This window comes from Zosterops lateralis, assembly GCF_965231275.1.
Source record: "Zosterops lateralis genome assembly, chromosome: 8".
Lineage (NCBI taxonomy): Eukaryota > Metazoa > Chordata > Aves > Passeriformes > Zosteropidae > Zosterops > Zosterops lateralis.
The window spans coordinates 5,433,308-5,458,289 of NC_139768.1; the positions used below are offsets into that span (position 1 = coordinate 5,433,308).

At 40.5% G+C, this 24,982-nt stretch overlaps 1 protein-coding gene across 2 annotated transcripts in view; it reads left to right on the forward strand.

Annotated features, from left to right (window-relative positions):
• Positions 1-4,096: 4,096 nt before the first annotated feature.
• Positions 4,097-24,982, forward strand: part of DLG5 (discs large MAGUK scaffold protein 5) — a gene marked incomplete at its 5' end in the record, with an annotated part of 95,636 nt that continues 74,750 nt past the window's right edge. For both annotated transcript variants that reach the window (XM_083866866.1, XM_083866867.1), the window contains one exon: positions 4,097-4,394. In XM_083866866.1, coding sequence (XP_083722992.1) covers positions 4,097-4,394 — 298 coding nt within the window. The remainder of the gene's footprint in view (positions 4,395-24,982) is intronic.

Consider the following 24,982-nt stretch of genomic DNA (forward strand, 5'->3'; position numbering starts at 1 on the left):
AGAAGACCATAATAATTTTTATCTGGAAATGTGTAGTGCAGTTCAAGATAAACTGACTGGGAGGTTTGATGCTACAGGAGAAAAAAAAAAAAAAAAAAAAAAAAAAAAAAAAAAAAAGTGGCAATATAATCCTCTGGTCTGCTTTCCCTCATACAGTGCCACAGAAATTCAGTGAAGAAAGAGCAAAACCATTTCCTGAAGTTCACAGTTACACATTTTTGGGAAGATAAATGATCCTTGTGCTTCTGTGAGTGCCCAGCAGCAGCTCCCTCAGTCTGCAGCTTCAGCAGGGGCTCTGAGGATCTCAGAATTTATAGGCCCAGCCCATTCCTGGATATGATACTGCCAGGTGAAATATTTTCCCTGGGCACTGCCCAGACTGCTCAGATCATGGTTTTAGGTTTTTTAATGGCTAAATGAGATCCTTGGATCTGCTGGCACATTAAACTGACACCTACCTATGCTGCAAGTGCTAATTAATTGTCAATCAGTTACATTAATGTGAAAAAATAAGCTGCTGTTGAGAACAGCTTAGCTCCTCGTGTTTTGTGTTACATCCACGACAAAGTCTCTGTGGTGTTCACATTGTACCTGAAGAGCTCTAATCTTAACTTGGTCATCACTTGCATTTTTCATATGCCTCTCTTGGAGACTGCATAACCTTCCTTCCATTAACTTATGGTAAATCTCTCAATATTTTTCTATAAATCACAGTTGTTTGAATCCTATGATTACATAAGAAGTGTAGCTTTCATTACAAAGCCATTTCCAAGATACATGGCTGCCACTGGAGCCTGAAGACCTGTATGCTTCAGGGCTCCAATACCAAAAAGCAAATGTATTTAAAATTAATTTTAAAATCTTCTAATCTTAAATAAAACCCCCTACTTTTGGCCATTAGAATATGTGATTGGTTCAAACTGAGGATTTTGAGGAGGGGATTTGCCAGGAAACTTAGAGCAGCACAGCTGCTGCCACGTGGGCAGCAGTAAGCAGGCAGGTGTGGAGGAGGAAATGTTTGAGGAGTGACAACTAGTTTTGCACGGAAGACTATTGTCCAATGAAAAGTTCCATTAAACTGAGTGTAGAAAGCCTAGATATGTCTAAAGGGTTTTCTTATCAGAAAATATCAGCATTCTGGGGTACTGTAGTGATCTGAATTTGGGTCACTATAAACTTTTGGCATAATAAATTTGCATCCATTTCATAATTTGAGTCTTCAAAATATACCTATGTCTGAGAAGCCTTTCCCTGCACTTGCTAGAGAAGGTCTACACTGAGTTAAGTAACTGAAGTAACAACAAGGTCCCTCTCTTAGACAGGAAAGGGTCTTACAGCTGGACCCATGGAAATGACATTTGTGCAATGAGAAATTTATCTGAATTTTTCTGAGAAAAGACTTGCCATTTGCAAGACAAATGGAGTGTTAAGAGACTTGGATATGACAAAAAGGTAGAAACTGCATTGCCAGAAAGAAAGAAACCTGGTACAAGAGGGATTTACCTGCTACATGGCACTGCCTGAGAAGGGCAACAGGCAATGTGGATCTGCAGGCAAAAGTGGAGTTAGGCAAGGCATGATGAGAAGATGAGTATTTTATTTTGACTAAGACACACTTCTGGGAAAGGCAAGAGTAACAGCCCCCAGAGCCAACACTTTCCTCTAGATTTTGAAATGAGACTCAAGATAGCCAAGTTATGCCCTGCCTGAACAATTCCTGTATTACTGCAAGCCCTGGTGAAAGGTGCACTTCAGTGCCCAATCAGGCAGAGAGGACAAAAATCAAGATTTTCTTTATTATTTCAAATAGCAGAGAACTGCTGCATCCACCCAAAGCAGGGCTCTTAACATAATGCCTCGTAATGAAATTTGATGGCATGTTTCCTTTCCTTTACAGGAAACTATTTAAGCACATACACAATAAAATAATGTTGTTAAAGGAGATTAGCTGAGATTAGAAAGTCTTAAAAAAAAAAAAAAAAAAAAGGACATATTTGAATAACTTGTGCAATCTTTCTCCAGTCTTCCTGTGCATGTGCCTTCCAAAAGCTTTCCATTGCAGTGTCCTGTGGCAGATACAGAGGGACCTGCCTTGGCACTGCTCAAGTGGGTGACACCAGGCAGCTTTCACTTCTTTCCCCTGCTCTGAAGCCAATAATTAATGCACACTGGTTAACTAGCAGTTGTGGAATATACTGGCTAAATTGCCCAACTTACTAGAGAGAAATAGGCAGATTTTCTGATAAATTCAAATTGACTAGAACTAACGTTGTTTGCAGGAGTTTGTAACATTAATCATTTGATAGCAAGGGTGATCTCTGTGTATTTTGTATAGCAAAGAAAGTTGTTGAAAAAAAAAACCAAAACACGGATGCAAAATCAGAATAAATAAATCTACAAGAGCATTAAATAAAAACAAATGGACCAAATGTGAAAATACTTGTTTCAAAATCACTCCAGTTTCGAGTATTGTTGTAAATAATGATATAAGGTTGAGAATAATCCCTAACTCCTCTTATTCTCTATCACCTTCACCAGAAGTTGAATGCATTGCACAACTATGCATGTAACCCAAGGTGGTTTTGCATGAGAGAAATCATCCCCTACTGAGCTACAGAAGGTGGCTTGAAGCTCAGTTCGGGAACCTGAATTCTCCCAATGACTGTGTTAACAGGAACTTTTAGGGAACAAAGTCTTTCCCTTATACCTCAGTGAGTCCAGGTCGGTGGACACTAAACAAACCACGGGGTTGGTTGACTAGAGACTGTCTGATAACTGGGGCTCCTTCTGGGTGTAACTGGGTTAACACAAGCACTAGTAAAGCCCTTTCAGTGTAATTGAAACGTATGAAATGTGAATGTGAGAACTGCTTGCTTCGCTGTTTGCAAATCAAGTTAACATTTGGCTCAAGTGATGTTAGCAGCCCATTTACTCTCAGGCAGAAAAGTTGTTACTTTCCTGTTTCTTTCCTAAACAATTGTTTCCTCCTGCTCCGGCTGCGTACAGACACATGTGTACTCTATTTGTAAATTACCTGGTCTCTGGTCATTCATGAAGAAATTTACAGGGAAGAAATTTACAGGGAAGAAATTTACAAGGAAGACGAGCCAATGGCTATCACTAGGGTTTAGAGCTCCTTCGCAAACTTTTGTTTTTTCCAAAATCTACCGGACAAAGGCCCCCAAGTGTTATTATTTCGACATTTAGCTTTTCCCGGTTTAGGACGAAATAAATCCCGAGGCTCGGGGCAGATTCCGGCCGGGATCCTCAGCAGGCGGCGGCTCCCGCCTTTGGGACGGAGCACAGCCCGGCCCGGCCCGGCCCGGCCCGGCAGCGCCGCCTTTGTCTCGCCGCCGAGACACCCGGGCTGGGCTCCCTGGCCCGGCCCGGCCCGTCCCGGCGGAGCCGCGGAGACGGAGGAGCGGCAGAACCTCCCGGAGGCCGGGCCGTGGCTCCTTCCCCCTGCACGGGCGGCCCTGACGGACTGACGGACAGACTGGCAGGCGGGCCGGGGTAGCGGTGGTGGCGGGCGATGGGATGCGCTGCTGTGGTGCCGCAGGCCGGTCCCGGCGGCCGCTTTGTGTAGCCAATATGGCCGCGCCCGCCCGCCCGCCGGTGAGAGGAGGCGCCTGGAGCTGAGCCCGGCTCTCTCTCCCCGCAGCCCCTCCCGGCCCCGACAGCGGCGGACACAAGTTATCCCCAGTGCCCCCCGGCAATCCCGCTGCCGGCCGTCCCCTCCGCGGGCAGGCCAGAGAAGGAGGAGGAGGAGGAGAAGTTGTTTGGTCGCCCGAGGGGGCGGAAAGGAGGCGAGCGGGGCGCCAGACGGAGGAGGAGGAGGAGGAGGAGGAAAGAGGAGCAGCAGCCCCTGAACGGCGGCTCGGCCCCGCCAGCTGCGGGAGGAGGAGGAGGAGAAGGCAAAGCCGCCCTCGGCCCAGGTCCTGCCCCAGCCCCGCTGCTCTTCTCCGGACGAAGTTTGCCCGGGGGCCGCTGAGGGGCCGGGGGAAGGAGAGAGGGCGGGCGGTGGCGGGGCCGGGGCCGGGGCCGGGGGCGGGCCGAGCCGAGCTCGGCCGGTGGCGGCGGCGGCCCTGCAGCGGCCATGGAGCCCAAGCACAAGGAGCTGCTCGCCCAGTGCCGGCAGAGCCTGGCGCAGGCCATGACCGAGGTGGACAAGGTGGTGGAGCTGCTGGAGGCCGCCGGCGCCCTCGGCCCCCGCGACCTGCGCGACCTGGAGGCGGCGGGCGGCGGGAAGGCCGAGCTGCTGATCGCCCTGCTGCTGGGCAAGGAGCGGGACCACTTCCAGGACCTGCGGGTGGCCCTGGAGAAGACTCAGCCACACCTGCTCTCCATCCTCTACCTGAACGGCGTGGCGGGGCCGCCGGCGGCCGAGACGGGCGGTGAGCGGGGCCGGGCTGGGACAGGAGCGGGCGGGGGTCCTCCTTTTCCGGGGGAGAGTAAAACTCTCCCGGGCTCTCGATGCCTGTTTTGTGCTTCTGACCCTTTGGGCTTTTTCTGCTGGTGCTGCTCCCCGAGAGGTGCCGCGGATGCTTTGCCCTTTGGGGAGCCCAGCCCAGCCCAGCCTGGGTCTTGTGGCTGCTGTTCCCCGGAGTCGCCTGGGGACTCGGGAAAACTGAAAACCCGAAGGGGCTTTTCTCCATCGGGCTGTGTTTCACAGCCGCTCCTTCCCCGGGCAAAACTGAAACTCCCCCGAGCAGCCGGGGCTGGGGCTGGCAGGGCTCCAGCTGATGTGCCTTGGAGTAAATATTGTAACTCTTCTGCTCCGGACAGCCCCGTGTTTGAGGCTGTGTTGTTGTAACTCTTCTTCTAGGCGGTTACAACAGGGAACAACATTGGTTAGAATAGGTTAGAGCACTGATTTAACTGTAAATCCAGACGAGGAGATTTGGGGTGTAAAACACCTCCATAAGTACCTTGGGCTTTGAGCCACAGGTCTTTCCTTATTCTCCTCCCTCCAAAACAAGTGACAGTCCACTTTTATGTGTGTTAACCAAAGCTTTAAAATGATAATAGGTGACAGTGCATAGGGCCTTGCAAGTGCAGCTTTGTTTCTAAATGAGAAATTGGAGTAAATGGTTATTCTGTATTATAGTGATGTGCAGCTATTCTTACCCAGTGCAACTAAGTCGTCTGACTCAGAAATGTGGGGTCTCTCTTCGGTGTTGTTACTGCATTCGGGATTTACAGTGTCACTGCCTATTTACGTGAGGAAATGCATTGGGAGGGCTTCTGACTCTCTTACAAACTATACCATTTCTTTAAGAAAATAAAGCCATTTAAGAGCTGCTTCTGTCTGGAAAACAGTCCTCGCATGTGTGGCTGCACTGTGTGCTCTGCCCTTCCTTGAATTGCACTGTGGATGGTGAGAGTTCCATGAACACAAATGCTTGGGGGTCTGAGGTTTTGTTTTATTTCAGTGTACTGTTGTGTATGGCCTTTCCTAATGAATATATGGCAGGACCTCACAAGATGGGGGAGAAATGGACTGAACAATAGACCTCAATACTTGAAACATTATGTGGTCTGACATCAATGGGAGATGAGGGCACTCGCTGCCTTCCAGAATGGCACCCACGATGGCTTTGTGTGGTTAGAGTAAAGCTCAATTCTTGTCTTGTTGAGAGGATGGATTAATGGTGCTGGGCTTAAAATCAAAGGTGTAAAGCAGGAAAGGTAGAAAAAATGAAGTGCATGTTGGACGTAATAATAGTCTTCATTTTTTAAATGCAAGTTGGATATGAAGAATGTTTCACAACACTGAGATCTTGAGGGAAAAGTAGTTTGAGCTCTATCCTGTTTGACTGACTGTTCAGGAGGCTTAAATGAGTTAAACTAACATCTGTGTGGAGAAATGTGTTTCTCTGATGTGATGAGCTTTAAAATATTATTGCATTCATTTACCAGTGGTAATAAAGACCTGACTTTGAGAGTTATGCATTTGTTTTCCTTGTGATAAACATGTTTAAAAATTAGTTCAGAGGAGATTGCTGACAGCAAACTTAATTAATAGTAAACCATAGAAAGGTAATGGACCCAAGCCTTCAAATATTGCTGTATATTATTCCAGTCCCCCCTTGAAGAGGTGTTAGGGTAATTAGTCATGAGACTGCCTGTGTGTCCACTGAAAGTCTCTGGTAATTCCTGGTCTTTGTGTCAGTTTGTCCTGGATGTGTTCTACAAAGAGTTAACTGTTTGAGGGTAGCTATGATGGAAAGGTTCTTGTTTGAACATGTATTCAGCTATTTTATTGGAATCAGTTTTATTCTAGGATCTCCCTGTAGAATTTGACCACCCCTCTGCTCTTCTCATGCCATTTGGGAGTTTTACTCCTTTTCACTGGAGATATATTGTAGTTTGATGAGTCAAGTCACTTTTTGTTTTTTGGCAAGCAGTAAAATGTACATGTGGTGGTGAGAAGTGTTGGATTGTGTATTTAAAATACCAAAGTGAAACAGTCCATGTTACATAAAATGCCTTTATTCTTAAAAGTGAAAAAAAACCACAAAGTCTCAAATGTCCCTTTGATCAAAGCTATAAAGTTGACTAAGTTTTTTGTATTACCATTAGTATATGGAAAAATGATAGCTTACAGTGGTACACGGAATTTTAGTACTGTTTGGAAGAGGAGGCTTATAAAATGCACATCACTTGAATGCTTGTTGGAGATGAAAATAATTTATAATAAATAATGTTTTGTAGTGGTGTTTGCTAATTTCTTTTTTTTCCAGTGTGCTGCTGTTGTGAGGGAAGTGAGAAGGTAATTTAGCAACATTATTTTGTTCAAGGTTTCAGAAATCAGCATCCAGACCACTCACTGCAGTAGGATGAGTGTTTGTTCATCTGTGCAATAAGTACCATTACTTTGTGTTTTCTTCTTTCTCAGTTTAAATATTACCTCCTTTTGTACTTTAAAGGCGTTGTGTGAACTCTGATGGGAACTCAGGTTGTTATTTATACCAGCAGTTCTTGTGACTGGCTGGGCAGTGTAGAGCTGACACTTTTATAAGTATTTATCTGTGCCACACAGAGGGAAGTAAACAGCTGCACAGGCTGCTCAAGGGAAATAACTGGGGTCCTGGTGGCTGCTGAAAGATTTTTTCACTCTGTCTCCGCTTTACAAAGAGCTTTTTTATCTTTATAGAGTTTCCCCATGTTCAATCATCATTTAAATATGTTTGTCTTCTATAGGCAGTTCTAATTGCTGGTTTTAAACCTAAAACGGTAGAGTTTCTCCACTAAAATGTATGTTTTTAAAGTTTTCTCAAATTAGAAATAAAGCACAGTATGCCCAACAGTGTTAGCTAAGAGTGCAAAATCAAACAGGAAATTACCTCCTGTAAAGCAGAAGCTAAAACCAAGTGGGATTTTCTGTTTCATTTAATCATGTTTGGAGACTTTAGTTCTTCCTTGAGTAAAACCTTTGATTACTACATTGCGCTTCTTTGTAAACATTTGAGAGAAATTGGCTCTGCCCATGTGAGAGTGGTTGCTTGGCTGATTTGAAATCTCCTGGTATTTTGCACATTCTTTAAATAGGGTGCTAAGTGTTTTTGTTTATTTACTTGGAGGTAAACTCATAGATTATCTTTAAATACTTGATTTGGCAAATGACCTCCATCATGCATCTGGGAAATCCTTTTCCTGATGGAATTACATATCCTTTCTAGTATACAAATAAATTACTTCTGAGCATTCAGTTGTCTCTTTGATATCTTGCTAATGAGAAAATGTTTCATTCTTACTTTTGCTATAACTGTGAATTTTGTGTCACAAAAAGTGTCCATGACAATAATAATGCAGTGGAAGGTACTTCATTGTGACCAGTGCTCTGAAGATGTATTTTCTTTACATGTAATTAAAAGGCCAGAACAGAAATCTGAGGAACATGTGTAGTCTTCAAATTGCTTCAGATAACACAGAGATTTGTACTCAGATTTTTGTGATGCTACAAAGATGGGGAAAGACAGGTTTGGTTGTTGAGCTTGGAATTTGTTTCTGAGATGAACTTGTGGGGCTACAGAGGTGCACTTTATCTTGAAACTGAGGAGATTGCTGAACTCAAAAGCTTTGTTATGGCTTGCACAGTTAATAAAATTTTAGGTTCACAGTTTTCTTTTGTATTTAGTAGTTGGTTTTTTGTGCCCCTCCAAATGCAGTCAGTGAGCATATGTTAGGCTTTAAAGGTGTTTTCTTTAACAGTTTCAAGATGAGAATTCAAGTTTTAGAACTCAAAATTGATTACATATTTAAAAAGATTTTTAAAAGGGCAAGAAAGAAAGAAGGAAGGTGGTTATAGATTGACTTTGAACTTTTTCTTCTATTGTTTATTAAGACTTATTTTTTCAGACATGGAGTGGTCAGACATAAAGTGTTAGTTCCCAGTCAAAAAGTAAATGTGGGCATGTTTAAGAGTAGGGAAAAAAGTTCCAGGTTTTTCCTCTTTTTAGAGGGATTGTCTCAACTTCTTCTGTCTGCTTTGTATATAAAAAACCAAACCGAGTTGTTTCAGACAATATGGGACTTGAAATCACAAAGTTTTAAATATTTCAAAGTCCTTCAGCATATTTAAAACCAAACACAAAAGGCAAGCTGTGTAAGTGTGAATTCAGGAGAAAGGCAGCTGGGACCCACTTCTCTGAAAGCATCACAGGAGAGAGACCCACAGGAAATGCAGTAATTCCAGGGCTGACCTTGAAGAGCTGGAATCATGATGGTTTGGACCTGGTGCTGAGACATCCACATCTTGTTTCTTCTTTCCCATCTCTCACAAAGTCTTCACTGATCTCCACAAACCTTTGGCAGGTGACTGGCTAAAGGAGCAGGAATGAGAATTTGTGCCAGTGAGGAGCTGAAGAGAATCTAGATGAAAAGTGTGAGATGGGGAAGCAGGATGTGCTCTCCTCTAGGAGCAAGGTGGAAAAAAGGGGAGCTCAGGAGGCTCTGGGGTGAGATAAGGGGAGAAGACACCTTTCTGAAGGGGATGAGAATTAATCCTGTAAATGTGCATTCCCTGGGAAAGGAGAGAGGGGAGAACGAGGAGAAATTGTAAAAACATGATTTACTGACTCAAGGACTGAACTGACAATTTTGCAATTAAGTACAATTTATACTCCCTTCTGTCACTTGAAAATTGAAGAGTGGGAGAAGTAGAGCAGTATGTTTGGGTTTTTCCAGACCTGTTATTAGTTCCCAGGGTAGCTACGCAAGCCTTGGTGCAGGATTTCTTAAGTCGTGTTGATGAAAAAGCAGGCAGCTTTTTTTTTTTTCAGAAGTCACCTTTGGAGGAGTGCAACTCCTCAGCAGCACTGAGCAGTAATTAAACTCGAGAAAATACCTGGCAGGAGTTTAGCACTACCTGTGTCTTCTGATGATCTCAGATTTTTGGTATCTCGTGGAATTGCCAGGCTGAAAAAACGCAGGAAGATTCTGGGAAGTGTCCAGATGGGTATTCCCAATGAAATGTCTAATAGTAGTAAGTTCATGGAAGTAGGCTCTCAGCTCCAAAGAAGGAAATGCATGTTTTAGTAGTTCATAAATCCCAAGGGTGGTAGCTCTCAATTACATTTTTGCTGTGCTCAGGGGGGGAGTGGAAAGAAAGCTGGCCGCAGTAAACTCCAGGGACATTGTTTTCATCAGAGTAAAGGGAATAATAACCATTTTTGTGGTGTTGGTGCATCCAACTATCAAGTTGTTTTGGACACACTCAGGACTTGGTGTCTTACAAAATTAGACATAATCACTGAGGAAAGCCAACAGCTTTCTGCAAGTTGCTCCTTACTTACTTGTTAAAGATTAAAGATTGCCTGTCTCAGAGGTTTCAGATCTTCAGCTTGTTTTAACTACTGTTCTCAGACTCACTATTTTCTTGCAGCTGTAACCAGTCCTGGTTTGTCAGATTTTTTTGGACCCTTTGTCTAGCTAGTGAAAACCAAGCCACCACACGGGTAATGACTTTGGGCTTTCCAGTTTTCTCAGCAGCCTGTAATATGAGCTAAGTAATATTTTTTTTTTTCTCCTCTCATTTATTGCTTGCTTTTGCCGCTTTCTGGTGGTGTTTTTTTTTTTTTTTTTTACCTTTCTTTATTTTTGCTTCTTAGTTTTCCTTGCTCTGTTAATTGTTACTTTAATTATTATTTTCTAGCCTTAAAATTCCTTATTTAAAACTCCAGTTGTTCAAAAGATATCAGTAAGTGTTGATAAATTGCTTGTAGTGATTCCTTATGCTGTAAAATCCCAAGGACAGGGGCATTTTTCAGAGCTGTTCAGTGCTGTCCTGGTTTTGGCTGGGATTAAACCATGATAAGTCACCAGCACATACTGGGTGTTAGTGTGAATCAATTAATTACTGTCATGGGGTTTTTTTTCATAAGAAGAATTGTAAAAGGCTGTGTATATATAGTAATGCTAAAACATTTCTTTATGTAAACTATTCATAGCATTGATGTAAACAGAAAAACATGTTAGCAGATAAAACTTTCTGTGAAAGGAGCTGTAGTCATGTAGTTGAGACATTTAGGCTACTGACCTGTATTGAGTGGTTCATGGTGAAACATTATTTGTGACCTTGAAGATGCAACTCGTGAGCTGCTTTTTTTGTGAATGGTGGCAATTTAGAACTGAATCATTCTGATGTAGGAGCTGGTGACTTTGCAGGGGCTGAGCTTTGGCTTGAGGCTAACAATGCTTTTCTAATAGCAGCAGACAAAGAAGGATACTGTCCTCTCAAGAGACCAGTGTTGTTAGTCTGTCTTAAATGTTGGAGCCTGGCTCTTCCAAAAGGGGCATTTTTTTGAGTTCTCAGTGATACTTTGCTATATTAGTTTTTGTCAATGGAAGACAGAATTGCTGAACTATTGAGGGAGGTTCATAGTGCTGTTACTTAGAAACCAATTCAAAATAGCCAGAGCACAGTGTGTGATGTGCAATAGGTATATTTATATGCTTGTCACAGGTTGTGGTGCACTGGCAGGTGTGTTGATGAACCTGTTGGAGCTGACAAATAAGGTTAACCCTGGGAGCTCTTGTCATTTCTTGTGCAAGAGTCTGATCTCCATGGGACACCCTTTCCTGGCTCCAGGAGCTGGTGATGGCCCTTGAAGCCGATGGAAGCACTTGGCCACTTGAGGTGAACACTGAACAATATTTTTCTTGACAATTTGGGATTACTGGGCAGTACAGAATGACATATTACATATACAACATACTACAACTGAAGGCCCTTCTTACCCAGGCTGGTGTCAGAGGAAATTTAAGCTGGTCTATTTCATATATACAATGCCACCTTCTTCTCCTTACAGCTTCCAAAACCTCTAATTTAACAGTTCATGGCTCGAGCTGCTCAGCAGTTTGCTTGTTCACAGTATTAATATGTTTGTTCTGGAGAGCTGCTCTTTGTATTTTAGAAAATCATAATTGTTTTTCTAGTTGTCTTATGAAGGCATATTTTAAATAGGCTCTATCACCCTGGTTAAGATTTGCTGACCTGCAGCTGGAGACAAGAAGCAGGTGAGAATGTAAAACTAGTAAGTGTTTCAGCTGGAGAGTTGAGGGGTTGGTTTTTTTGCAAACTTTTTGTGTAGTTGACAAGTTATTATGTATTGGATGATAAACCAAAAAAACTCTTCTTCCCCACCTCCAAACCCTTGAAGGCAATGTTCTTCAAACTTACATCAAAATTAGTTTTCCTAAAATTCTCCTTTCACTTTGGCTTTTTATTCCACCTGCACGTAATTGCTGATTCACCAACACGTTTATTATTCATGTACTTACCTTCCGGCATGTGAATAATCCCCATTTATATGTATCAGGTTGGGCATGTGCGAATGTTGGCAGAATCCAGGCCTTGCATACTGAGCTCTCTGGGCTGAACAGTGTCATCCATCAGTAAAGAACCTCTTCTACTTTAGCAGGCTAATGGTTGTTTGCTGCTCAGTGGTGCTTAAAATGGAGTTTGTGTGGGAAGAGATGGCTGTGGTGTAGGAAGAAAGGTGTTTTCCTTGAGGATGGATGTAAAATGTAGTAGGAATTGTGAACTCACTTTTGATGTAGGTTAACTGTGTTCTTTTGATGTTGGCGCACCAAAATCCCTTTTCAACTATGTTCTCTTTTTCTGAGACAGACCAGCTGACAAGTATTTCTGTAGAAGTATTCTGTAGAAATATTTCAAGGTTTTCTGTAGAAGAATCAGAACTTCTGGGTTGGGGAAATAAAGCTGGTGCAGAACATATCCTTATCAAAATTTAAAATTTCTAACCCTAAATTGTTAAATAGATATTCATGGGGTTTTTAAATAAGCATAAGACTATATTTATGTTATTTATTTATTTTGTTTCTTGTGGATGGCTTTCCTCTGTTGCAGGCTTTTGTGGAAGAATCACTGTAGGGAGAATTTTGAGGCTTGGGTAACCATGTGATGTAGCTCTTTCTGGAGCACTTACATAATTTGAGTTTGCTTTAGACAATTATGATCCTCTTGCAGAAGGAGGGGTTGATTGAGTTGTTGGGAGTTCTTCAACTAGAAGTTGACAGAAGATTGACAGATGTTGTTTTAATGACTCCTTCCAGGAAATCTTGATAATTCAGTTCCAAAGTCCTCTTAAACGCTTCATGTATGATCTTGTGAACATTTGCAGTGATTTTCAAGAGGGTCTAATTCTCATTTAGGTCATGATGATGTGTTTTTCAGTTGGTGAGCAAGTGTGTGGATTTAATGGTGGTGAAATCAGGTTATCTAAAGGTTTTATTTGAGGCTAAATGCATCAGCACAACAAAAAGACCCAGTTATTTGCTTCACTTCTCAATATTTAAAGTAGTCATGAGTTTCCAGTCTGGTTTTTCTTTTTTGAAGACTTTTATGACAGAGAGGGATGTAATTTGAGAGCTTGCTTAAGCTTTGATTGAATGTAGGGTGTGTTTTTGCTCTTTCAGTTTAAAGGCCATTTGACTTAAGTAGGTGTGGTTAAAAACAATATGAGATGCTGAGGTCTGAAAGAGAAACAGAACAAACAAAAAACTCCCCAACAAACAAAAAGTTTTAACTCCAATAGAGCAGTAGCTTTCCTTTGTAATTGATTAACTATTTTGTTATTGTCATCAGCTTTTCCACCATGTACTCTGATGTAGGGCTGCACTCTGAATAAACTCTGTAGGTGTACCTGAAATTTAAAAAATTAATAATGAAAGCACAAAAAGCAGTATTAAAGCCTCTCAAGATCACAAAAGAGGTATTCCCAAGAGGGCATTCACTTTCAATTATATTATTTTCGCCTTCAGATTTTGGTATTTTTCCCCTCTTTTAATGATGGATGTATTAGAAATCTGACTTGATCAATCCCTTTTCTGCTTTCTGTGGCAATCAACCTTAGGATGCTCAGGTTGCCTGTTTTCCCCTTTCTATTTAGATATGCTGCCACAGCTTTCTTTGCTGCTCTGATGACATGCACAAGCAGTCCTTGCTTTTATTGATGGGGAAATTTAAAATTTTGAGGCCTCTATTTACCTTTAGGGCATATTGGGAAAGGATTTACATTTCTGTAAGAGGCATTGGCTACTTTTGGTTAAGGGTCTGATTAGTTTGCCTTAATGGGTTAACTCCCTTCCTATTGAGTAACCCAAGGTATAGACTGCAGACATGAACTTTGAGAGTTATATATTGAGATTTTTCTAAATTGCTGGCCTTGAAAATGTGTAGGCCAGTACTTTAAGGCATGATGTATTTCAGGTATATTGGTTTGTTATCCTGGTTCATGAAGCTTTCCTATTTTCCTGGCACCTCTGAGGAAATCTAAATCTAAGTTAGATTTCAAGAGCTGCACTGCTCCAGTGTCAGAGCCGTGTTTTGGCTGAGCAGAACATTCCTTGATAACACAGACTAATAGTTTCAGATGCTAAGGTCAAAGATACTTTCTTGCTTCAGGAGTTTAGGACTTGGTAGAACGTCAGGAGCGTTGGTATTAATATGAAAATCAGTAAAAACATACAAGAAAAACTTGTCTGTCAAGGCTAGTGGCAGTCCTGTTCTGTACAACACAGTTTGGCTGAAAACCTGTGTGTGGTGTGTGCTGGACTGGAAGAAAACACAGTGTAAATGCTGAGCTGTTTTTCTATCTCTGCCTGAGTTGATCTCCTGTGATATGCTGTGCATCCATGACTTGCATAAAATTTCATTTGTCAGGGAGTACCTCATTATATTGTCTAGAATGTCAAATCTCAATTTAATTTTAGAGCCAATTATAGCAAATTTCTCAAGTGCTGCAAAATGCCAGGTTGTTAGTGTGGTTTTGATACTGAGATTGTCTTTTGGGGCCCCTGATTTCCTCCATACCAGTGACAGGCAGCCTGGTGGTGGTGGAGGGACTGCAGTGACTATTGCCTGGCTACAGTGATGAGCATTTTGCTGCACTGTTCTCTCTTGTAAGGAATTTCAGGGTGCTACACCACGCATTGCTCAGCACCTCTGGAAAGTTCTTTTTCTTCTTCTGCAACTCTGCATTGCAACAATACAGTGTGGAGTTCATTGGTTTGGCCCTGTATCTGTTTAGCAATGAGCCAGATCCTCTCTGAGGGTTGTAGTAGCTGATGGAGGAAGTCAACATAAAAAGTTCTATGAATTCATCTCATCAATTGCATTGTATGTGTGCATTTGTGTGTGGAAATTTTTAATATATGCTTCTTTTTTAATGAGAAATACTTAAACAATATATATGTATTGAAAGTAGATAAGACTTTTGAAGACTAGTTTTCCCCTATCAAAATATTTTGACTTGTTCCTACAGTGCAGCCCTAAATTAAGGCTTTGCTGAAGTGTGGTTGCAGACATTTTTTTTAGTGTGTAAGACACGAATGCACAGCAATAGCTGAAACCATTGTATTGCACATTGTGGTGAAATAATAGCTTTTGAGAGATAATAAATGTTCAGAATAATTTCTGGTCTTATGACAACGAGAGGAGGTGTATTTGGATCACTGAGGCTGTAGGATTTTTGACCTTATGGATTAGATCATGAGGCCTTGGCCTTTGATTTAATTCTAAATAGTGCCTAATGTAGATAATATCTGCAATTTAGTGATCTGTTTCAGAAAATAACCAAAAGTGTGCTTCATTTGCTTGATTTCAACAGAACATTGTTGGCTTATGGAGTGGAGTCTCATTTGGCTAACTGATCTCTGTTCTCCATTTTCTGCTGTCCTCATGTGTTTTTCAGTTCACATGTGGTGTATTGGGAAGACAAGCTTTTGGCTTTCTCACTGAGTACCCAGTGTCTGCTCATGATGGTTGTGGTGGAGGACCTCTTACCTCTATGGTACCTCTATGCTTTAGAAGATAAATGTATAACAAAGAACCTAAGAGGACAAATAACTCTGTATTACCTTAAGAGACATCCTTATGTTAAGCACAGCTTCTTCAGTGAGACTCCAAAATTATAATTTTCTGTAAATTACATAAATTTCAATCTGCAAAAATTACATAAAAAGCAAATTTCTCATATTCATGTTACAAACTTATTTTGGTTAATGCAGTTATTGTGAACCTTTATAAATAAAGGTAATAAATGGTGTGGCATGTTGGGAAGGGGAAATTAATTGTCTGTGTCTGATGATTGGATTGCAGGGTATACCAGGGGGGCTAGGCATTTCCTGAAAGGTTTTTTGAAAGTCCTTGAGGAAATAAAGTATCTCTTGAGTTTTGTTATTAGAGAACAGAAGTGAATTATGGAAGTTAGTCTTTCTGCTCCAACAGGTTTTTTTTTTTTTTTTTGTGTTGTGTGGATGTTCTAATAAGTCCATTTTAAATATGTGTATCTGCAGTGTTCTGAATGTAAAATTTGGGTTTCCCAGAGTGTTTATTCCTATCACAGATCTCGCTGAACTTACAAGGTTTTTTTCCTTCTTTTTTAAAACACTTCAAGGAAAATGCTTTGTGGTGCTTTTTTGTCTTAATTTTTTTTAATCAGCCTCGAGAAATTGAGACTTCTTCCTAAACAGGAATTACCCAAAGACTAGTTTTCCGTAAGCATAGACTAATTATCATAATGAAAACAATGAAATATATATAATTCTCCCTGTAATTTTTTTTCAGATCAAGATTAGGATTTAAGTGAAGTAACGTGGAATCTTAGAAAGTTTCATTCTGTGCACACCACAAGATGAAGTGTGTATCTGCACTTTTGTCTAGAAGGGGCATCATGGGCAAACAATGCCATTCTTGGTCTTCCAAACAGCTCGAGGTCTGTGTTCATTAAGAGTGAACCTGCTAATGATTAAGCTGAAAATGTTCATTTCATCTTAGTATACAAACCAATTTCAGCTTCAATTAATACTCTTTAAAAATGGCACTTCAGAGAGAACCTTTTCTTTGCCCAGCTGCCTTTTGATGATTTTTTTTTCCCCAGCCATTTTGTGAATGTCTAAGCTGAACATTCAGCATTACTGATGGTAATTGCTCTGCATTGGTTTCCCAGTGCGAAAGTTGGGAAGAAACATCCTGCAGATAAGTGTGAGAATGTAGTTCATGGAATGATCATCTCTAAAGGACTTCTCTGCATGGAGAGAGGGGGAAAGGGTGTGTATTCAGAGCAGGATGTGAATAATTCATTGTTAATGAAGTATGAGGCAACTGAACGCAAGGACTGCTTTCGTGATGAAAATCAGGTGGAGTTCTCTAAAGGGGGAAAAAATACATAATGGGAAATTCAATGTGCTTGCTTAAGCCCCAAGTTTGTTGGGAGACCTAAGTGACCTTTCACGGGCTAAGGCTCAACTTGCCTTCCAAATCAAGTGTTCTGTGAGCTCGGGGTCAGAGGACAAAGCACCAGCCAGCCTGGGTTCGGGGTCCCTCAGCTCTGTGGTGTGGGTGGAGTGATGATGGTCCTTCCAGAGATTCAGGGCTGAGATGTGGAGAAGGTGGCTGAGAGAAGTGGGAGCATCCTTAGCCGTGGTGGCTGTGAGCTTTTCCTGGATGCTTTGATACAAAGCCAGTTTAAATAGCTGAGATTGTCCTCACTAAAAGTGAGAGTTTGTACAAAGAATTCCTTGCCACACATAATAAATGCTTAAAAAAGCTTTTTAAATACCATTACTGTTGTAGTTGCTGCTCTAGTAAAGTACATCTGGTTTTGGAATATCATTTTGAACACAAAGATTGGGTTGTTTGTTGTCCATATCTTTGGCCAGATCTTTGTCCATATCTATGGTCAGATACTCAGTGATCCATAATTAAAAGTATGACTGAATACCCTTAACTCTTGTTTTCTTAAATTTGTCACTTCATGACCCTAGAGTTAAGAGTTTGGATCTGAATGTTTTACTGTTACATCCGTCTATTTTGTGATTCCTTTCTCAATTCCTGTATAAAACTCCTAAAAAAAGCCCTTTGCAGTGCATGGGAAGTGTAGCTGATTTCCCCAGCTTGGATGGGATAACTGTGGTAAAGTGGTTAATGCAAATTTAATCTTTGCTGCTGCTTTTAGATAAGCAAATGGTTGATGTATGATGGTGGGATGTGAATTGACTTCTTTATATGAAGATAAAATATTCTTTTTTTGCTGCTTTTTGAATGCTACTTGCAGATCTTAAATGAAAACTTAATAACATTTAAAATGTGCAATCTTAGTGCTGTTTTCAGACACTGAGCAGAAACTGTAGGTTTGTGGTTACTGGAAAATGCCAGACTACATCTTATGCATTGCTGTTGGATAATCCTCTTCAATACTCTTGCTGAAAGAAATTATAGAAGGATAGCTGAGTTCTAGTTGCTGTACCATGTTTAGATGTAGGATTACATCTAAAATTCGTGTGAAAAGTTGATTCTTAGATGGATCAGGGTATTATTGCCTTTTATCTCAAAATTGACAAAAAATGTGAATTTCCATGAATGCATGGTTTTTAGTGATATTAATGAGTTATTAATATTAGAGATATTAATGAAAACTTGTGGGGAGGTTTCCATCCTTAAGAGGAAACTAAGATGTGCATGCAAACACTGTGGCAGATCAGAACATGTATTACAAAAACAGAAATGATGTGCCAAGGTGCAACTTGAATTTTTTTTTTTTTAGAGTTTAGTTTCAAAATTATGCTTTTTTGACAATCAATCTCATTTTACAGGTTCAAAATGGTGGTAAAATAGAGTTTTACAGTTGGAGAGGTTTGAAGCAGAGAAGGAAGGAGTTAATCCTGAAGGACAGAAATGAAGCAATGCAATACCTCCTCCAGTGCTCTGTGTTCACTGCAGCCTGCAGAAATGAGAATGCAGTTGTGCTTTTTTTCCAAAATTAGTGCCTTAAAGTATATGATGCAAGCTGAAGCTAATATTAAAGTGCTGTGACATATCACAGTAGCCGTGTCTTCCTGGTATATTTTGATAAAAATAGCTACCACCCTGTACAAAGTGGAAATACAAGAAAGACTGCCACCTCTCCCAGTGGCTTAGTGCTGATGGACTTTGTAATTACATCTGTCTGTCTCCATCTGTACCCCGCTCAGCTAGAGGCTGGATTTGAGGTTAATTGTGTGATGGAGGAGCCTGGCTTACAGCTATATCTTAATTAGAATTCACAATCCTCTTTACATAAAAATATCTGAAAACTCTTTTAGAAAAGAAAACTGATTATAGGGCAAATGAAAAGATTTTGATATTTCTTTTTTCATATTTTGTGAATAACTTAAGTATATATAAATATATTTCCATGCCATCTGGTTTATTTCTCTCTTCATCTTACTCTTGGCTTCTGTCATATTGCTTATTGCTCTTTGGCTTTTTAATTAAAGGAAAAAGCAGTAGAAATTACTTTTGTGATCCCAGTAACATTTCAAAGGTTATTGAATGCTGTGAAAAATAGTGCTGTTCCATGTTTTGAGATTTACTGCTGTTGAACATAGTTCTGACATGAGCATACTAAATCCCTTTGAGTTGGGTGTAAAATATTCTAATTAGTGTAATTAATCAAATTTTATTCTGTAAAATAGAATGTTTTTCAGAAATATATATTTCAGTTCTTGAACTACCATATGGAGATTGAATTATCCATGATAAGGTTGTTACATTTAACTCTTACATTCTGATGGTGTCCTGACTGAAATAGATCCGTTCCTTAAAGTTGTTGTTTGGAAGTATTTAATTAAATGTGCAGGAATTAACAATTACAACATTCTGGGAGTTCTCAGGATGCATTTTAGTGAAAAGAGATAGAGAAAATTCTGTCTGTTTCAATGAGTTGTACAAGAAGAGAAAAGGAGGAGAATACATGTTTCATTTTGATTAATTTCATGTCAAGGGCTACAGTGTAACTTTGGTGTTGGATTTGTTTGTTTGTTTTCTTCTTTTTTGTTTCAACTTGTAAAAACAGTGGTTTGGTCCTTAGAGATTTTTCTTCAGCTGAAATGAGTTTCAGTAAGATACCCTCTTAAGCCTTAAAAAAAAGGGGAAGAAAAAAAAAAAAAAAAGAAAAAAGGAGGAAGTCCTAAAGACCTTCCTCAAACAGCATCACTTGAAAGATTCAGTTCAGTTTAACGAGGTGCATAAGCATATGCTCCTCTTTAGCAAGAGAACACTTTGTCTCTTGGGTTGTATTCAGCTATTGCTGCTTGCATGAGTGAAGATGATTAAGTATGACCCTAATGTTGTTAAACCAGTGCCTCAGTTCCTGATACAATAATTTGCAAACAAAATTTGCTTTCTCATAGTGTCAGTTGCATTCCAGTTTGGCAGCATTTGCAAGTTAAATGCCCCGGCTTGGTGATTCCTTGCTGCTGTTGAATATCCTACAGGGGAATCATCTTAAATATGAAAAGATGCTGGACTGAAACAAAAGCATGAAGATATTTTTCAAACCTCAGGATTTCGGTGTTTTTATTTAAAACTTTTGTTAAGCACCTGAATCACGGGATAATAATTTTTAAGGTCCTTTAAAAATTGAAGAAGTGAAGTTGCTTTTTACCCCAGACATAATGCATTTTGAAAGTACAAAAATATGCAGATTTGTATGCTGATTGTTGTCACTGTGAATCCCCAAGTACAGGATTGCATGAAGGTCTGCCACAAGGCTGTGGAATTGTTCAGGGTACCTGACTCAAACTAATCTCTGATTAGCAAGTGATCTTTAGCTGTACTGCTGGAGCCATACTAAGAGTGAAGAAGAAAAAAAATCTGTTCTGATATTTTTATTACTGCATCATCTAGGAACTTTTCATCTTTGTGATTAAATGGTATAGAGGTGGTGTGATCTTGGCCCAGTTTTTGCTTCCTTCAGGTCTGTCTTTATTAGTTATTATTAATTAATATTTATTATTAGTTTGGCATGCACATTTGGAACTGGTGGTTAAATCAGGAGAGTGTATCTTGGGGAGCAGCAGAGCTGAGAGAGGAGACAGTCCTGTGGCTGCACCCTGGTATGGAGGTGGTGAGAAGGGCAGTGCACTGGGGTGCGATAGATGGTGTTGATGCTGGTGGTGTCTTCAACAGAGGACAAAGCACAGCTCGGTTTCTCTGTAAGGAGGAATCTCTTGAATTTATGTTTACACTCTGTGTACAGAAGGGACAAGCCTTTTCTGCGCTGGCATGTTCTACCTTGAATGTCTGGCAATAGGGTGTGATTGTTGTCCTTGCTAATTACTCTACAGGTGTTCCCTCCTTCCTTCAGCAGCGACTTGGTTACATGGTTCTGTAAGGGAAGGTAATATAGTATCTATCCTTTGCAAACTAAAATCGTTACACGTATGTTTAAGTTACTTAGCTCCTCTCAGGATTTGCACTTTAATTTTGCAGTAAACTTTATACAGAAAAAGAAACGAGGCAGTGTCGCAGTCACCCTGCCTAGATCTGGGGTCAGCCCCAAGGCTGGTTGCGCAAAGCCCAATAACATAATACAGCTTTATAAAGGGGTTGTACCGCAGCGCTAAAATCCATCCGTGAGTGACCTCTTGGAGCTCTGTAACTCTACACCCACACATCCTAATTGTCTGCTTAGGTCACAGCCGGCCTTTGATGTCCCACAGACCACGGTGGGGTACTGGGCCAACTGGTTCAGCTGCCGCAGCCTTGGAACAAGAGCCCTTTGTTGTGCCCGGCCCGGGCGCTGCTCAAGGAGCGCGGAGCCTCCGCCCGCCCTGCGCGGCCCCGGAGCCTTTCACCGGTGGCACAAAGTCCGGGCAATATTTCCAGCCTCTTCCGTTTGGTTTTTTGGCTCGGGAAGGTGTCTGCTCCGTGCTCTGTGCGCGGTTTGTAGTGCCTGAAATATGGCAGTAGTTGCTGGGTGAGTTGTAGCAGGCTGTTCAGTGTGTGTTGTTGCAGGAGATCTGCTTAGGGTTTAGTTTATAGCAGTGGTGTTTAGTGTAAAGGCTTTCTAGGAAATGGTTTTTATTGTTTGGTTAGTTATTTAGTTAAGTCAGTTAGTTAGTTGGGGTGGGGTTTTTATTGTTTGTTTGGAGTTTTTATTCTTTCTTTGGAGGGTTTTTGTTTGGGTCTTTTTATTTGTTTGGTTTTTGAGATTTTTTTTTTTTTTACTGCTCCTCTTCAGCCACTCTTGGACAAAACAAAGGCTTCTACTCATTCACAGTTAAAACTAATACTGGAATGTCTTCTCCAGACCTCTGTTGATAAATGTTCTGTTATTGAGAATAAAACTTTGTGCAGAAAAATGTTGACATATGCACACTGTCTTATGATTCCAACTATTTGGAAAACCAAAAAATCTGGGTAGTTACAGAGATGCTGCTTTAGGAGAATATTGCCATGCCAGGAAACACATGAAGTATTTTGAACTTGTATCTAAACTGATTGGCATGCAAGACGTGAATTTGTATTTCATTTATTCAGTCACTGCTCTTAGGATTGTTAGTGCTGATTTATAACTTCTTGCCACTTTAATATAAGTTCATTCTGCAGCTTTACCTGCAGTGTCCCAGTAATATTTGGTTGTTGAGCATACAGAACTATAATTTCTTTATCCCCCCCCCGCCACAGCATCAGCTTATATTTTTAAATCACAGGGACTGAGCTCAGTTGTTTGATCATAGTCATAGAATATATGTTGGTACATATACAGTGCTTGGCCAAAGTAATATGGTTGCTTCCTGTGTGCCTTTTTTTTTTTTTTTTTTTTTTGAGTTTCTTATTCCAACTTTTTGTTTTCAAGCTTGCATTAACTTAAGCTTAAGGCTTATTTCATGTTATGAGCTTGCTTGCTGATCTCATCCATCCCGAAAGCAACGCTGAAGAGGGCAACAAATACAATTATAGCTATAACATAGTAGAAATAAGGAAATTGAAGTGTCATGCAGGCAGCACCTGAAACCAGGTGATAATGACTATGGTTATTAAGCAAACTTGTCTGTCTTTAATCAGAGACCTGTTTGTGGAACACGGACTTGATGAGGAAGACAATAACAACGTGATAATGACAAAGCTTAGCCGGGTTGGGAGGATTTGGGAGCAGCATATATGAGATACTGTCTGTACAATCAACCTGTAATCTTCGGAGTTGAGAAGGAAGATGAGTTGGAAGAGAGCAGAAGCAGCAATGGATTACTGTAAAGCTTCACTGAAAGGTATTGGAAAGTCGAGTGGTTGCATTGGGGTTGAGTATCTTTATGGGCTCTTGGTCAGTATTCCTCTTTCTGGCTTTCTGCTTGGTTTTGGAAAGGAAATGGTTAAAGATGGTGAAAATTTTGAAGTACTGTTTCTCTTTTCCTTCTGTAATTTCTTTATGTTATTCCTTTTCTGAGGGATTCGATTTTTCATAGCATTGATCTCTGGTTAGATGAACAGTGACTGGATTTACTTCAGGCTTTCTTTTGAGTTAGTTGGCTGTAAAATACAGCAAATTGCTGTTTACAAGCAGAAACTAATGGAAATAAATCGCCAATATTCCTTTAAAGAAGGAAAAACATTTTGACAGGCAGATCAAAGTCAAATGTTCAATCCAGCTTTTACATTATAAGGTTCATGCTAAGAATTGTGCAGAATTTAGAAAGTGAAACACTCTGTGGGCAAAATCAGAGTTTTCTAGTGGTTTGATTGTGGTAGCATCATAACCCACTTCCCTCTTTCAGTGCTCAACAGCATGGGAAGTTCTTCAGCTGAAAAGTGGCCTTCCTGTGTTTGTGTGGAGCCTCATTAAAAGCAAAAACGTGGGGGAAGATAATTTTTTTTTTTTTTTTTTTTTTTTTTTTTTTTTTTTTTTTTTCCTTCCAAGACAAGTATTTTTGTCTTTGTTATGTCCATCCCATCACCAACCCAGGATATATCCTATAGCCATGTGTGTGCTGTGAAGTAATTTCTCCTTGAACCAGGTTACCTTTTTAGTTTTGTATAGAACCTGGAGCAGTTGGATGGCTTTTCAGGTCTGAGGTGGGCTCCCAGGCATCAGCTTTTCTAGAGACAAACCAAGTGATTTCTGGTAACAGGTTGCCAACAGCTCAAATGGCATGTCAGAAAAATTTCAAGCATGTCATTGGTCTGCATGTGTGTCCTGTAGAATTTGATAGAAAGGAAAGATCCTTCTGAGTGTGATGCTGAAGTCCTGAGTGTGGAAGTGTGATGTATCAATTTATACCTTCCTTCATTTATAATCATGTACAAAGGATGTACTCTTACCAGCAGGAATGGAAAATGAAACCATTGCAAACCTGTCTTTGACAGGGCTTTCTGCAAGTGACTTGTATATGAACAGAGGCCTTGGGACTCACTCTCCTCAGACATGGTGTTTTCATTCAGTTATCATCATTTGCACACCCTCGATTTTTTAATTCCATTTTTTAAAATCTTGTGGAACTTTTCTTGGAAATCCCATGGGAGAGTTTGTATTGGCAGTGTATGTAAGGAAGTCTGGAGCTTGCAGCTGGAGGATGAGGTGGAAGTTGCTGTGTTTTGGGCATGCTACAGCCTATATTTTGGATGAAGTGAGGGGTATAGCTTTTGCTGTGGAATTGAATTTATTGGCACAATGTTGGTTCTGCACAGTGTGTGTCAAATGGGGCATGGTTGAAAGCATCAATTCTGAAGCTTGCCAGGCTTTTCTTTTAGACCTGGTGTATTGAAAGCATAAGTGGGGCTGCAGTTCAGAGCTGTTGTTTTAATGAAACTATCATTCATAATTGAATTTATTTTTTAAAGAATACTTTTAATGAGAAAAGTGAGATGTGTAGTTGACGTTGAAACATTTTCCAGAGTTTTTTTGTACCTATATATACACACAGAGGTTCCTAGACACATGTGTCATGTACAGCACTATGAGACATTCAGATAAAGGAGATTATGCTTTTAGTGGGTGCATGAAGCTGAAATAATACCCATTCTCAGTTCTTTAGCTGGTGCAGTAATTACTGTAGTATTTCAGTAGTGAGAACAGATTTCAAAATGAGCAAATTGCAATAAATTAACAAGGTTCAAAGTTTTGGAAACATGAGTAGCATTTAATCCTGCACATTAGCTTCTTATTCCGCACAAAAAAAAGAAAAAGTCACTAAGGATGAAAAAAAGCATTAGATGATGCATAGCAGTTGTCTTCTGCTGGTCCTGTGCTGAGGCTCAGCTTCTGAGGAGCCTATAACTTCTCCTGCAAGTTATAAAAAGATCTTCTGTCTGTTCTGATGAAAAACAAACAGAATGGGGTTCTCTGTCACCTTGGTGTGAAGACTAAGATTTGAGGTCAGCAGCTTTTTCAGTCTGCAGGGAAATGCAGGGACAGAGATAATGTGCCTTTACTGTTTGCTTCACTGACATAGAACTTAATTTGTGTGAGATGTACAATTCATGTGGCAAGTAAATTTTGCTTTTGCTATGTTTCACATTACAGCATTTGTTGTTTAAGCAGAAACAGGAATATTGGGACAAAGGAACATTGGCTCCTGTTGTAGATCAGGTTTCTCCAGGTTCTCAATTTCGTCCCTTTGTCCAGCAATTTAAAAGCACTCTTAAATATCCTTCTCAGAATATTTTTGCAACGTTCCTTTGTAGTATTTCTATTCA